This window comes from Salvia hispanica, chromosome 3 (genome assembly GCF_023119035.1).
Source record: "Salvia hispanica cultivar TCC Black 2014 chromosome 3, UniMelb_Shisp_WGS_1.0, whole genome shotgun sequence".
Taxonomy (NCBI): domain Eukaryota; kingdom Viridiplantae; phylum Streptophyta; class Magnoliopsida; order Lamiales; family Lamiaceae; genus Salvia; species Salvia hispanica.
Genome location: NC_062967.1, coordinates 19,274,025 through 19,290,423, shown reverse-complemented (window position 1 = coordinate 19,290,423; position 16,399 = coordinate 19,274,025). Strand labels below are relative to the sequence as shown.

Genomic DNA, 16,399 nt, shown 5'->3' with positions numbered 1-16,399 from the left:
ACATTTTACCGAGCCAACCAGAGTCCTCGCATTGGAAAGAAACGGAGACCCAACCTAAGAGTGTGAAGGGCAGCATTGTCATTTCGGAAAGGTGGTACCCTAGGAATCGAGCCATACGCCTCCCTATATAAAGGAGTCCAACACACGAAGAAAAGGGAGTTTCCCCAATTTCAGTTTCTGCGTAGTAGTTTAGGGGGTTCTCAACAGCTTTCCTAGAGTAGGTTAGGGTCGTAGCTCTCTTCCATAGTTGAAACGCAGCTCATTTCCTTCCTTGTTCTAAATTTCGCACACACGCACTCGGGTCCTATTCTATTAGCCGCTAGTTCTAATTTCGGTGTTTGTTTTCATGCACAATTTCAAGTCCGTTTCGTATTCCATCCCAAGAAGGGATGATGAGACAATTTCATGCTTTCTTAATTGCTTTCTAGTTCATTTTTCATGTAATCGACTTTTAGATTTTGATTTAGTCAAATATGAAGTTCGTTTTCGCTTTCTAGCTTTATGTTCTATTTTTCACTTAATGTTTTAAATCTGTTTTTATTTTCGGGTTTTATGTTTTGTGTCTTAGCTTAGGAGTGTTTCATCTTTTTTGATTCGCTCAGATCTGCTGTTTCATGTTTGCGTTGTCTTCGTATGCTTAGATTTAGCAGTTCCTGTTTCGTTTCTTGCATGAGCATGTCTTAGTTCTTGTTTTTACGTAGTCGCAACTTAGATCTTAGGGGTAAATTTAAGTTTTATGTGTTTTACGATGTTTCGTCTTCTTTAATTTTCCAGATCTGTTCTCTGTTCTGTTTTTTTATGTTGATTTGTTGAAAAGATGAAGTTGTTAGTAAGTTTTTACTTTACAGTGCTTTTTGCAGGGGACTGACAGTCCTCGTTTACTCTGTTTGTCTATTTATAGAAATATCAGTCAAGTTGATCAAGTAGTTTAGTTGAGTTGTTCAATTTATTTATTTTCCAAAGTCCACTAGTTAAAACTTAACCACCCCCTAGAAAGCATGGCAGCAGCCAAGCAACCCAAGCCGTGTCACACAAACAAACAAACAACAAAACGCCGCATCTCTGTGGGATCGATCCTTACTTCCCTAGACTAGTTAATAAATAGTATTAGTGGGTTAAGGTTTTTGACAACGATTCATCTTCACTTCTGTCCTTCTCACTCGAGTCGGAGTAAGCCGAGTTGATCGGCCTGAGCTTTTACCGGATCCACTCACTCGCATCTTTGCAGGTAACAGACAGAAATAGGCTAGCATGATCAGGTCGACTGTCCAGCTTGAGCAGTCCACAACGATATACATACTCTAAGGAGAGGTTGTAAAGAGGTGCAGGAAATCGTAGCTCGTCAATACAAATCATATTTCTCAATAACTGTTTATTTTTATCTATCAAGAATATGTTCAAATAATAATTTTGTTTATATATATTATACAAAAAATGAAGAAAAGTAGAAGACAAAAGAAAGTTTTGTATCCCAAATTGGAAAAAGATGAATGAATGATCTAAACATGTAGTTATAAAAGAAAATACTTTAACATATTTTGTCCCATATTGAAAGTGAAACATAAAATATTCAACGATGTCTCTATAAATGAGAAAATCAAGAATGGTTTCGTAGAATTCATAAGTAAAAAAAATTAATAATTAAAGTGAACCACCGAACTGACCCAGAATCGGCGGTTTTGGCCGGAAACTGGTGGTTTTGAACCGCCTAAACTCTTGGCGGGCCGGTTCAGGTTCAACATTTTTTTGAACCGTGTGCCCACCTAACAATATATATTAACACAAGATCAACCTAATTTAATGAAATGCCAATTTTTAAACAAACAAAAATTATTATTATTTTAATCTTGCGTAATGACAACCATTAATGAAAGTAAACTATAATTAGTTGGCAACCATATGATTGCTTTGCGTGTGATTATTTTAAATATTTCCTATATAATAGTAGAATGTATAAATTCTTTAATGAGTTCTTGCAAATTGCTACAGACACGTTGAGTTAGCAGGTTTACATCACATACTCATTTGATCGATCCTCAAAGCTATAAATACGTCATGGCAAGTTATATCAAAATCACAAAAAGCTCAAGCATAAATCAAACACAATCTTCATTTTCCTTCTCAAATTTTTTAGCTATGGTAGGCAACAAACTTACATTAGCTTTAATTCTCTTTCTCACCATTTTTACATATTCAAATGGGCATCTCAGGCGGCGACTGGATATCAAATTTAATGATTTCAACGTTAACCCACAGGTAATCGAGAATAATAATGGGATTAATATAAAGAAACCGGTGGTATCATTGAATGGCACTAATACGATCTCCCCAAACCTGACCATTAATGGGAGTATCATCACTCCCTAGGGCACGGGATTGCCTGCAGCGCACATCGTGCCACCTCGACATCTTCATGATTATGTGTTGTTATTTTTTCTTTATTTAATTTAAGTAATGAATGTAATTGAGTCGAGCAAAGTTACGGGCTTCAATTCGGGTTTTCTTTGTCGGTTCTTTCCTGGATTGCAAAAGAGAGTCGAACCGCATAGGATTAACATATGTCAATAAATATCAGTCTTGAGTTCTTTTATAATTCACTATATAAGATTATACATTTCATATAATTATCATATCAGAACCCTAATTTTTCAACAGTTAACTTAAACCTGAGACCTTTGGCATCGAATATTAACTACACTACTACTAGGCCAATGCACGCCCACGTTGTATTACTATATTCTTGTTTAGGGCCTTGGGGGTATAGGGCAGAACATACTGATATTTATTTATACTACCTCCGTCCCCCAAAATTTGTCTCATTTTGACTTGTCACGGGATTTAAGAAATGTAATAGAAAGTGAGTTGAAAAAGTTAGTGGATTGTGGGTCTTACTTTTATATATTAGCTTTATAATAAAATGTGAGTAGGAATGAGTTAGTTGAATATAGGGTCCACTACTAAAAATGGTAAAAGTGAAATAAGACAAATTTTGGGGGATGGACGAAAATAGAAAAATGTGACAAATTTTCTGGGACGGAGGTAGTATAATAATAGTATATATAAATTCATTAATGATTTATTTCATAGTTCTATTAATAATGAAAACTCCATGCTTAATTGGCAGGTTTCAGATCACATGTTCATTTACTTAAACCTCAATACTGTCGTCTATATATAATTCTTGACAAGTTTGAAATTTTGAAAACACAAAATATTTTCGGGCCATAAAATTTATTAGGGGATACGTGGCTTTAGTGCACGAATTGCTATCGATGACTCTGTGGAAGAAACTCTCCATTTCCAAATTAAGCCATTTTAAGAGAGAGTTTGGCTTTCCTGAGAAATTGAATGTTTTGTTGCTGAAGCATCCTGGTATTTTCTATGTCTCGAACAAATACAAGATTTACACTGTTCTTCTCAGGGAAGCATACAATGGTTCGGAATTGATAGAGAAGGATCCAGTCGTTGTGGTGAAGAATAAGTTTGGGGAGCTAATGCAGGAAGGCCTGCACGAGTACAACCGAAGGCACTACTTAATGAACTTAGAAAAGAAAAAGGAAAAAGGTGTTGCAAAAGTTAGGCCTATCGGAAGGAGTAGAGATGATGATGATGAAAAAATCTCTGAACAAAATAATCAAGAAGGTAATTTAGGTGGCATACTTGATGCGGAAGAAAGGAAACGATTTTACAAAGTTTTGTCTGGTGATGATGCTAAATGAAATTTCAATGGCCTTTGCTATATATTTCTATTATGATTTGCCTTCAGTTTACCTGCTATGGGTTACAGTTGATCTTGTACGTCGCGATTGTTCTTGAGTTTTGGGCATGAAGATCAATCTTGAAAGGTAAATATACTAGTACATTGTTATTATAATCATGCTATGCATTGTGAAATACGTCCACACGTATATGTGCGAATAGACAATATATAGACCGTCGGTGTTATGGCCCACGGTATGTATCTAAGGATAAACCTCAAGTAGAGACCTAACACCAAATGCATGAGTAATTTTGTAGCTAGTGAAGCCAGCATCAGAGAAAAGCTTTGCCCATTCTTTCTCACTTCTTTCTATCCCGTTGAAGTCAACCATCATCGTCATGTCGAAGTAGAGTTGATCATTAACAACTTTGTCATCCTCTCTGTTGATGTCCAGGACCGCGTCAATGATTATCACCTTTGCTCCCGTGCTGCCGTTGCTCTTCACAATGTCTTTGCATCTCTTTAGGATTTTGAGACAGTTTTCGCTGTCCCAGTCGTGCATTATCCACTGTTTTTATTGTCACTCGTTAGTATTGTTTGCGAATGACGGGCTTGTTTTGTTAATGAAAGGACGGTGAGATAAAACGTATTCATACCTTGAGAAGGACAGCATCGGCTGGAGGGATAGCTTCGAACATGTCTCCCCCCACAAAGCTCAGTTTGCTCGAGCCTTCCAAGCCGGCCACAACATGTGGGAGGTCGAGAACAATGCATTTGATGCTGGGAACCGCCTCAACGATAGCCTTAGCCATAGTCCCAGTTCCACCCCCGACGTCAACCAGTGACTTGATTCCCTCAAACACATGCTTGTAGTCCCGAACAAGTACACTGGCCACGAGCCATGAGTCACTACGCATAGCTTCATCGAACAAAGTACCCATGTGCCACACGCTCCCAGAACATTGGCCCGTGCACTGCCTCAAACTGCGTGAGGTGGCTCTCGCTGGTGAGCCATTCACTCATATGGTGCCATGAATCTGTCAAGACGGTGTCCAACATGAGCACCGCAAGAGGTGCCTCTTTCAAGAGGAGGCGCGAGGATGGCGTCAGGCAGTACCGCACCTCCTTTTGAGTGGCGTCTTCGGTGAAGAACTCGGATTGGACTAACACCCGCATCAAGGGTGGATACATTGGGATTTGCTGACATCAGCATTAACAGATTCAACCAATCGGGAAAGCTTTATAGGCTCACCATGCTTGTGGATCGCGTCGGGTATGCCTAATTGAATCGCACATTTTAGGGACATTGAGCTTACGAAGGCGAGCATGTGGTTCCAAACATGAGCTTGAGCTTGAAGAAGTGCATCTGTGGACACTTCTCTATTTTGGAATGCCATTTGCTCACTATAAGAGTTATTTTGAGTCTCAGAACATGTTAGTCGATGCCTCTTTTATACACATACGTGCATTGAATATTTTTGAATGACAATAATGATGCCTTCTTCTCACCTAATAAGTTAATAGTATTTGAACTTGGATGAAAAATGGTATTTCAATATATACAAATATTTTATAGATTCAAAATGGAGAAATATATTGAAACTTTTGGAAATAGGACCAATAAAAAGAGTTTTTATGCTGCATGAGTCGCCATCCCAACTTTTCTAACCAAATGAAAACAAAGTAAATGTTGTCTTCCATACCGTAAGAAATGTTTTAATTTCATGTAGATGTGGCATGAAATAATTCATATGAGTTGCATGTGATAGTTCATATAAGTTGCATAGACATTTTGATGCTAGAAATTCATTTTATGATTTATTTCAAAAAAGGTTTAAAGAATGTGTTCCAATTTAATAAATAGAGAGCATGTCATTATTGAATAAAGTTATTGTCTTCATATAAATTTAGTTCGTTATCTCCATGCGATAAATTCTAGTATTATTTGGAGAAATGATACCTTAAGACACATCTATTGTCAATCAATAAAAAAGTAAAGAAATCATTCAAAAGGCTTACGAGAATGATTTAAAAATTTGATTTTGTAATAATGTTATTTGTGGGGTTTACTCAAAAATAATTCTGAATGTTAAGGTAATTATTAATAACTATCATTTAATACTTATTATTTCATATTTGGAGATAAATGTTTCGCAAAAATATTTTCAGTTTTTCATAATCGGAATATCTATGTGATAGCCGAAAATATACATCACTTATATATGCCAAATACCTCCATGCCTCGAAATCCATTTCAATTTTCAATTCCACAACACTTCCCTTCTCTCAAAATGCGAAAGAAACCATATTTTCTCTTAGTATTGATTGCCACCGTCTGCAGATGTACGCAAGTATTTGTGATATATGTTTAGTTAAAACGTCATGCTTCCACGATTAATGTTATTTGTTTTTTTATATATTTAATTTAATTTTAATACTTTAAAAAAGTTGTTATTTGCATTATTATTAAAATTTTAAAAATAGTTAATTTAATTTATATTTAATTTATTTATTTGAAGTCGTAGAAATGAGCATATTGAGCTAGTGATGTATTTAAAAATAATTGATTTTAAAGTTACAATATACTTCCACTCCCATGCTGCCATGTGGCACAAAACATGCAATATTGTAAGCACTAATATACAATATACATTTGTAGAAGTTGCAGATGGATTTTTGTTTAGTTATAGGAAGATTTTTTTATACTATTGAGTTTTGTATTATAGACATAGACTGTTTAATTTACATTATACATATAGACGAATTGCATTTATATATAGTTTATTTTGAGTTGTAGACAATATATGTTTATAATGCAAAACTCAACAATATAAAATGCAATCTGTCTATAACTAAAATGCAGTCTGCCTATAACTAAAATGCAATATGCGGAAATCCATCTACAGCTTCACAAATGTACGTGGCATTTTATTGTTTACAATATTGCATGTTTTGTGCCACGTGGCAGCACGAGATTGGAAGTACTTTGTAACTCTAATTAAAGATGCGCCATAATACTCTCCCGTTGGGCTATGATTATTTAGTATATTGAATTAATGACAATGATAATAATTTAAGTACTAAAATAAATGCTTAAAACAAAATAAATAAAGTGAATATAATGTTTAAATATTAGGCACTAATTTATCATTCCTTATCACTATCTTGAGATCAGATATTGCACGTTGAAAATTTATACTAGTATTCTAAATAGGAGTTGTAGAAGAACCAAGGATTTTGAGGTTAAGAAAGTGAACTAAAAATAGTACTCCTACTATCTAAATAAAATAGACTAATTTTACTATTTTGGATGATCTATAAAAATTAGATCAATTCTAAATATGAAAATTTTTAAACAAATATTAACCCTACATATCATTCTCAATGTGAACCTCAGTAATCTAGTAACACTACTTCCATCATATTTTCTATTTATCTTACTTTATTAATTATGAATTAAAATTCGTATCATTTAAAATCTTATCTGTTTTTTTACATTTTTTGACGAGGGTAACATTCTATTTTGATTATATATAGTCTATGTTTTAGGAATTCAATTTGGTGGTACTTATGCCTAATTTAAATCTTATCTATTTTTTTACATTTTTTGACGAGGGTAACATTCTATTTTGATTATATATAGTCTATGTTTTAGGAATTCAATTTGGTGGTACTTATGCCTAATTTATGCCTTTCTCAACCTGCTTGACAGAAATTGCAAGGCATATCAGGCCAATCAAATTATTTCATTTTACTTTGAACCATAAATTAATACTTACCCTATCATGTTAGAATGAAACTACAAACTTTTTATGAGCACATATCATTTGTCGTGATTCTTTACAAAAAGATATGTATAGTTGATCTTGATGACTAATTCTCATTCTATACCAAAAACGCAATCAATCGTGGCAGCAGTCAATTTCCTTTCCGGGACTGCCCAAAATAATATTCTTGGCTCCTTGCTTGTAACCGGAGAGCCCCTGTCGGGGGCGACAAGTGCTGCCCATTGTTCAAGAGTATGTGATACATAGGCAAACAACTCGTCATATGGTTCCAAGCAATTTGTGATACGAAATCAGAGCATTATGGTGACACTATAGTTAAAATGACAATCTAGACAAGCAAGTTGGTATATGGTTCAAAGCAATCTATGATACGATCAGAGACAATCAAACAATCTGGACATATAAGGCAAGCAAGCCTACCATGCGACATATTAAGGTTGAATCTGCTTTTAAATCTAAGAGTTCTCATTAATAGTATATTGTCATTTATTATTATTTTAATATAATCATATATATAGATACATATAGATATAGATTTTAATATTGAATATGAGTATTGATTCTAATGAAGTGAGGGGTCCAACAGTAAGTGATATTTAAATTCTGAACATCAAAAGCAGCAAATTAGACATTATTATTAGGATGAGTTTATTTTAATATAATCATGTATTGTAACGACCCACAAATTTATGATATTATTATTATTAAAATTTTTATTAAACTTAGCTTCATTATGATCAACTCTAAATTAGTGTAGTTAGGATATAATAAACATCCCCTCTCGTATCGAATAATCGACCGTCGTGATGGTTAGGAATCAGCACAAGGCATACATGAGAAGTTACAAGGTAAAAGAATAAATTCAAATAAAAGTTTATAATGTCCGGTACACATGCGGGGAGTTCAAAATCTAATCTATTACAATGGAGTGACATGCAAATCACGGACAGCTATCTCACACAGTCGCGCCGCAACTCGAGGGAGCTTGATACGTCCACACGATTGTAAAATGCTATTCAATGAGAAATCCCTGCATGAAGAAAATAGGTTAGAAGGAAGAGAAATCATTATTAACGTATTGTAGAGAAAAAAGCCGAAATAAGAGAATTTCAAGGGACTAGAGAGAGAAATGAGATCAAAAGTAGATATTATAAAATCTTTGAGAATTTTCAAAGGCTGCAACCGGAGATGTGTAATAAATGCACATGATCAAAATCTACGGTGGCAACTATACTCATTCCTTCACAGCATTAAATGCAAATCTTTATTTAAGATTTTGCAAATAAAAGAAAGATGCACCTCCACTCACAAGAATTTATTTACGTATCAAATATCTGTCATAACATAATCACTATAGGATTTTTGATAAGAAAGCCTACTGATATGCAATTATGAAACTAGTAAACCTATCCAACTTCTCCCCTTTATCACACATATATATATATACCTCAAACTTTCCATTTACAGCCACCCATCACTATCATACCCCAAACATTTTCCACATAGCAACAACTTTCAGGAGACATAAGGAATAACAGTAGGTGTTCCAGATCAGCCAAGTCGTACCAACACTTTCTGGTCGTACCAACACTTTCTGCTTCCTACCTACTAAGGTAATCTCCAAACCTTTTTACCTTCTTTAATGCACATACATTCACACTTGAAACCTAGGACTATAATAGATGCATTAGTCAACACCAGGATCCACATGACTCCTTATAACAAATATTTAGAACCTCAGACTAATGGAACAGAAGGACTAAGAGTCTTAAAACAACTAACTAAAGCATAAACTGGAACTCATCTCTAGGAAGTGATCGGCCAAATCTCCTCTAGCAAGCTTCGACACTCCGTCGCTGATAATGACACCTTCACACAAAAATCCCTCACTAAAGTCGAAATGTTTACGAATTTATATAGTCAAATACCATAAATACCCGATTTTTTAAGCGAAGAAAAAAATAAAAAAAATCTAGATAAGATAAGGGAAAGAACTCTTTCTGCTGGAGGACGGCGAACGGTGTAGGTAGGCGTAGGGCCGAGAGGGGCAGCGATGGCGTAGATTATGGCCGAGCCACCACCGGTGCATGCACCGTGGCGGCGGCGGAAATCCCGAGAGAGGAGATCTGGGGTTGTGGCGACGGTGGCAAATCGGGGAGGAGGGGGAAGATCCGGAGGCAGCGGCGGACGGCGGTGCTGGCGGGCGTGATGGTGGCCCGGCGCGCGCGCAGCGACAGCAGCGGCGATGGTGGTGTGAGCGTGGTCGAGAGAAAGAGAGAAGAAACGAGAGTGAGAGGGCCGCCGCCGGCGACGGCGGCGGACAGCGATGCTGAAAATGGTGGTGGTGACGGCGGAAGTGAGAAGAAGAGGGAGCCGCTCATTGTGTGAGGAGAATTAGGGATTTAGTGGTGAAGGAGGTTAGGTGTGATTGTTTATATGTGGGTCTTTTCTTTTATTTATTTGGACTATAGAATAATAAAACACCCCAACCCATCCCACAGAATAAGTTAAGTTCTAGTAAAGTGATTAGAAGCCCATTTTCGAAAATTTATTTAATTAGGCTCCAGTTTTTCTTAAAAGAGATCTTGGCCTACCTTTGGAGATAACTCTTTTCGGAAGAAATATTAACCTTTCATCAGCCTATGTTAAGTTTTAATTAATATTTTGTTGCATATTAACTAATTAGTGTAGTTCCCTCTTCTAGCGAAAGGAGAAAAAAAAAAGAGACAGAGAGAGAAATTTGAATTTAATATCAGTAAACTAACATGTACTGAATTGATGCATTTGTGGAATTTAAAAGAAGGAATAAATAATGTTAAGTGCATCCTTAGATTGCTACATCTTTTTATTTGAAATTTAAAATAGCCCAGCATTTATTTTCTTCTTTCGTAAAAAAAAAGGGGGGGAACTTACAAGGAGTATAACACCGAGTAGCAAGGAGTTAACACCTAAAAATCTTGAAGACGTACAAGGTGAACTTTTCTATCCTACATACTAATGTGGATAAAAATAAAGTTATTTTCAAATGATTGTGAAAACTCGAACTCATGTTCGTTGCTCTTTTTTTCAAATAATATTGTCTTGCCATAAATGTTTTGTATGATGCCTATCTGTTGTTTATTTTGGCGTGAGGCCAAGTGATTTGTGAATCGAATTCGGGTCCAAGTAAGGGTGGTGTCCCTACTCGGACTAGTGTACACAGGAGACCTATGGCCAGAGGGCAGGTCTGGTGACCGAGGAAGGTGGCCACCTTCCCGGCACAAGAATGTTGATGTGACCGTGAGAGAACACCATCTCTACGGCACAAGATGATCAGATATGGCTAAGTACAGGAAAAAGGCCCAAATGTGAATATTTTTAGTAAGCTCGGATCTTTTCAATAAAACCCCGAGTGTTACTGTGATAATGGTTTGACAATAATTTTTAAATGTATATGTGTATATTTCGGCAATGTGTTCACTGAGTACTTTTGTACTCAGCCCTGCATGTATTTCTAAATGTGCAGGTTGAGCAGTGGCAGGGTGAAGTGAGTGCTGTTGATCCACCAAGAATAAACTCTCGGAGGTTCATGTCTCCAAACATGGAACCGAGTTCTTTTGCTTCCGCGGTGCCTTTTTAAAGGCAACGTTTCTCCTATCTAAGACTCTGATATATTCTATTTTGTTTAAGACCTCGTTAATTTGAATAGAACAATCGCTCGAGTCTGCACGTTGTGTTAAGTACCGTTTCCTCCATTTCATATTGGATATTAAATCGTCAACTGTCTTTTACTTTTGTTATTTCCCCCACTTCTTTCCCCCTCTTCTTCTATCCCCCCCTTAGTCACGGTCCCCCAAGCTAGATCATCCTTAATCAGCTACGGACGTGACATGTATAGATACATATATAGATATAGATTTTAATATTGAATATGAGTATTGATTCTGATGAAGTGAGGGTCCAAATAAAAGAACAGTAAGTGATATTTAAATTATGAACATCAGCAAATTAGACATAATTTTTAGGATGGGTAGAAAGTCTAGTTTCAAATAATTAATGGCCTATGATAAGTTCATAGTTAGGTTTTTTCGAGGTTAGGTTTGTGGGCACATCTATTCATAAAGGTGTCAAAATTAAAAAGGCCTCCATTAAAATATAAAGCCAAATTTACCTATAATACCACAATAATAAATGTATACAGCAGCAGGACCACGTTACGAGCAACATGCACCGACATGATAGAAGACTAAATAAAATATTACTCCATCCACGCATTTTATGGGATTTTTAATTTTATCTTAAAATTTCAAATTGAAACATGTTTGTTTGAGGCAAATTGCAATTCTCTAAGTCGCGTATTTTGTCATCGTATTTTAGCTGAAAAAGAAGAGTTTGTAATGACAATGATATTCTCAACGATATAACTGATTACTCTGGTGTGGATGGCGAGGATAATATATGATAGGTGAAGAAGCGACAAAGTGGATGACATCATATCAAAACATAACATGAATATTCTTCATTGTGTCCGATCCCACAAGTCAATTTCAGTATCTATTGTTGTTACTAAATCATTTCATTTTTAGTTATGTAAGTACTACAAAAAATACTTCGTTGTTACTAAGTCATTTCATTTTTAGTTATATAAGTACTATAACAAAAATACTCATATTTCACTGAATATTATTTATTCATTATCTTTTAAAAAAGAGAAATATAAAGTGAGACATGTCCATAGAAAGTGATGACAATCTTATTAATAGGAGGAAATACATGACAAATCAAATATGACAACATGCGGTAGAATATAAGAAAATGAAATATTATTTGGTACTAACAAACAATCATCAAGGAAACACCTCGATTATAGACCTTAATCCTAAAAGGGGAGTGATCTTATAATTTTGGAAGCCAGCCTTAGAAAATAGGTTAGCCCACTCTTTCTCAGTTCTCTCTTTTCCTCCAAGCCCAACCATCATCACCATATCAAAAAACAATTGAGTTTCAATGGCCTTGTCTTCTTGCTTCTCACAATCCACGACCATATCCAAAATAATCACTTTGCCACTACCTGCAGCTGTTGCTTCTTTGCAGTTCTCCAAAATTCTTAGACAATCTTCATCACTCCAGTCGTGAAGTATCCACTGTAATATTTGAACAAAGACAAAACGAATAGAGATGTTAGTGTAGCCTGAAATATGTGGGTTAGCCTAAAAAGCCTGCTAAATTTAAAGGTTTCAGATTGGAAAATTTCTAGCCCGATTAGCCTGCAACTCGACTTGCCTGGGTTCTGATGGGCTAGCCCGGTGGATTGGACCTAGGTTTAACTATTGTTTATTCTTCTTTTTTGTTTATTAACTACTCCCTCCCGTCCCAATTAAATGTCTCATATTTTCTTATTTGGACGGTCTCGTATACAAATCTCATTTCACTTTTAGTACTTTTAGTAAGTGGACGCCATATTCAACTAATTCATTCTACTCACAACTATTATAAAACTAATACTCCCTCCGTCTCATAGAAATAGGTCATTTGGGTTTAGCACGGGTTTTAATGTATAATTATCAATGTAAGAGAGAAGGAGAAAAAATAGTTGAAATTGTGTAGTGAACAGTGATAACCTTTCATTTTATATTAAATATACATATATATGCGCCAGATTTTATTAATACATATAGTTAGCAGTCCAATTAGCTTGAACCCCGAACATGTAAGATTAGAGTAAAAAATCTAATCTGATATAATTACAACTTGATTAGTCCGCACCCTATTAAATAGAGAGAGTTGGTTGATTGGATTCATACCTTTAGTATAACAGCATCAGCAGGAGGAACATACTTGAACATATCTCCACTAACAAAGCTCACATTCTCAAATCCTTGAAGCCCATCAACCACTTGTGGAAGATCAAGCACAACAAACTTCATGGCGGGAAACGCGGCCGCCACCGCCTTCGCCAGGGCACCGCGGCCCCCGGCAACATCCACCACAGTCTCCAAACCTTCGAAAACATGCTTGCATTCTCTCACGAGTATCTTTCCCATAAGCTCCGAATCACTAGTCATTCCCTTGTTAAATAGCTGGTTCCACCTGGCCTCATCCGCTCCGAACTCCCACACATTTCTCCCGTATTTCGTCACGAACGGGGTCGGGCACTCGTCCCGGAACCATTCGGCCATGCAATCGTACGTGCCCACCGCGATCGGATCGGTCGTGGTGAGTATGAAAGGGGAGAAGCTCAGGGGCTCGTCTCGCAGAAGGAGACGAGAAGTCCCTGTGAGGGCGTACGCGTCCTCTTCCGCCTTGGCGAAGACCTTGGAATGGACGAGGACGCGCATTAGGCGGAAGAGGGCGTGGGATTTGGATTTGGGGATGGACAGGGCGTCGGCTAATTCGGAAATTGTGATAGGCTTGTTGTGTTTGTGGATGGCATCGGGAATGCCTAATTCAAGAGCTGATTTTAGGCACATTGAATTTATGAAGCTGAATGTTAGATTCCACACATGAGATTGAGCTTCTAGCAGCTCTTGGGTGGTGGAATCTACTGCATTAGGCAACAACATTTTTGGAGGTGTAGTGTTCTTCAATGAGCTCAATGTTCACCACATCATTTATAGATTCTTTAATACACTATTAATAATTTATTGATTTCAAGGAGTATTATTGATTTCAAGGAGTGTAATGTAATACTAGTAATAATTTATTGATTTCAAGGAGTATAATATAATACTTTCTACTCCCTCTGTGATATGTCCCATATTTGATCGGCACGGGTTTTAAGAAATTGTTTGACTTTATGTAGAAAAATGGATAGAAAAGTTAGTCGATTGTGGAACCTATTTTTATATACTAATGTATGTGACTTTTATTCTATAAACCACAAACATAAAAAGTAGTATAAAATATTACAAGCGTTCCATGGTTGTCTATGTAGAATAAATTTTTGCCCAAAATATACTATATGGGTTGAATTAAGAAAGAATACATAAAATATAAAATTTATATTTTATAGATTAGTTATAAAATTTGTAAAAATACTAGAATTAGATAAAGTTTGTGATTTTAAGAATCAATATCCATAAAAATAAGGACATTTTTTATTTTGGGATGTCTCATAAAAACATACCCTTCTAGTTTTGGTAGGTTCCTTCTCTTTAATAAGGTCATGAGCCACATTCTCCACTAATATTACGATAATTATTTTTTCTTTTGATGTCTCTTATCAATAGTGTACTAATTTTCGTACCATCCTAAATATTCATAATTTCATGGGATTATAAAAATAGAATGGTTCTTTCGTGGAAACAAGTTGTAAGGTATTGTTTGTTTACAACTTGATTATGTTTTTTATTCGTCTAATAAATGCAACGTAAAATATGTCTATAAAGATATGCCTAACATTTAAGAAATTATGGCTAGGTTGTCATTGGAATATGAAATTGGCATATGCTCATATATATTTTGTTTTATTTTTCTATCAGAAATCAACATAAAAATTCAATTTAAATAAATTAACAAGCTTGTTCAAATTTGGCTGCTGCTTTAATTCGAAAATTGTTATGCATAATTGAAGAGCTGATTTTAGGCACATGAAATCTAGCAGCTCTTGGGTGGTGGAATCTACTGCATTAGGCAACACCATTTTTGGAGTTGTTGTGTTCTTCAATGAGTTCAATGTTGACCACATCATTTATAGGCGTCTTCATCATTTATAATATACAGTAAATTGTCTTCTTAGACCATCACCAACCGTACACCAAAATTCATTTTTGGTGTAGATAATTTCTCCAATCATACACCAAACTTAAACTCATTTTTGGATTTTTCAATGGAATAACACCAAATATGATGTTTACTCCAAAATTTTGTTAGAGAAATACTCAAAAATAGTGTAAACTTAAAGATAGAGTAAATGATTGGAGTAAAACTACTTTTTGGTATGACATATACTCAAAAATGGGTTTGAGTTTAGCGTAAATGGTTGAAGATGGCCTTAGTCCATAATCTTTAGTGTTATTAACACACAAACTCCTAAAAGAATTTCGGATAACCCTAACATTTTATATAATCACGAATATGACTTTTAGGCTAAACCTTTTATATAACCCTAAACCCTTTTTAGCTACTTTTCAGACGAAAATGCCCAAATCACATTTTAGCCATTTTTGGCAATTCTTAAATTCGGTGACATGAATTCTGTCATATTTCTGTCACCTAATACTTCATACGTGATTAAAGTTTGTCATTATTTACACCGAAAAAAACTTCTCGTATCCCTCTACTTTTAGTTAGTGGTAATAAGAGATGCGTTATATTACTAACTTTTTATGTTTCTAACTACCAACCCATTAATACAATATATTAAAAATGTCAAGATTGAAATTAAAATTTCACACTATTAAAATATCAACAAAATTACTTGCTTGACGTTTTAATGTCATCATTGCCCCTTTTGTTAGTTGCCACATTTATGCAACTGTCCATAATGAATTGTAGCCCACACACTCCCACATCTTCATTACTTTGAATTGAGGATAAATCTACGTGACCATATTATGGACAACCATTAATTGGTTTAATAGAAAAAAACACTATTTTATTGATAAATTTTCGGTTCAATAGAACGTAACCTTAATTAAAACTGTTGCCTCTTATTATTTTCTCCACCCAAAATGGCACCAGATTTTCCCTCTTCCATTTTTCTCCATCTAAATCTTTAATTATTTTATTCTTTTTCTATAAGCATTAGTTTGTTATCTGACGTCTTTTTGTATGTAAAATTTGTACGTTTTTAAATCTGTATGTTTTATATATTTCTTTAATACGCACATTCAATTAATTTTTTTCTTTTTCTTGTTTAAAAATTCAAATACTTTAAAATTTAGTTAGATTCATAAATAATTGAAATGCATACCAAATTTAGTATTATATA

The 16,399-nt window shown here is 35.2% G+C and overlaps 2 protein-coding genes, 1 long non-coding RNA gene and 1 pseudogene across 3 annotated transcripts; 1 reads left to right on the top strand and 3 right to left on the bottom strand.

The window, feature by feature from the left end:
* Nucleotides 1-3,272: 3,272 nt before the first annotated feature.
* LOC125209526 (protein WHAT'S THIS FACTOR 1 homolog, chloroplastic-like) lies at nucleotides 3,273-3,719 on the top strand. Its single transcript, XM_048109126.1, has one exon. The coding sequence runs from the start codon at nucleotides 3,273-3,275 to the stop codon at nucleotides 3,717-3,719; it is 447 nt and encodes a 148-aa protein (XP_047965083.1).
* A 167-nt stretch (nucleotides 3,720-3,886) lies between these two features.
* LOC125216385 lies at nucleotides 3,887-5,097 on the bottom strand (annotated as a pseudogene).
* Nucleotides 5,098-8,337: 3,240 nt separating this feature from the next.
* Nucleotides 8,338-9,890, bottom strand: LOC125216616. Its single transcript, XR_007175437.1, has 2 exons — nucleotides 9,484-9,890; nucleotides 8,338-9,357 (listed from the first exon to the last, which is right to left on the bottom strand). It is a non-coding gene; the product is annotated as an uncharacterized LOC125216616 (long non-coding RNA).
* Nucleotides 9,891-12,198: 2,308 nt separating this feature from the next.
* Nucleotides 12,199-14,046, bottom strand: LOC125215997 (8-hydroxyquercetin 8-O-methyltransferase-like). The gene is made up of 2 exons (XM_048117591.1): nucleotides 13,272-14,046; nucleotides 12,199-12,611 (listed from the first exon to the last, which is right to left on the bottom strand). The coding sequence occupies exons 1-2, from the start codon at nucleotides 14,028-14,030 to the stop codon at nucleotides 12,315-12,317; spliced, it is 1,056 nt and encodes a 351-aa protein (XP_047973548.1). The 5' UTR covers nucleotides 14,031-14,046; the 3' UTR covers nucleotides 12,199-12,314.
* Nucleotides 14,047-16,399: the final 2,353 nt, after the last annotated feature.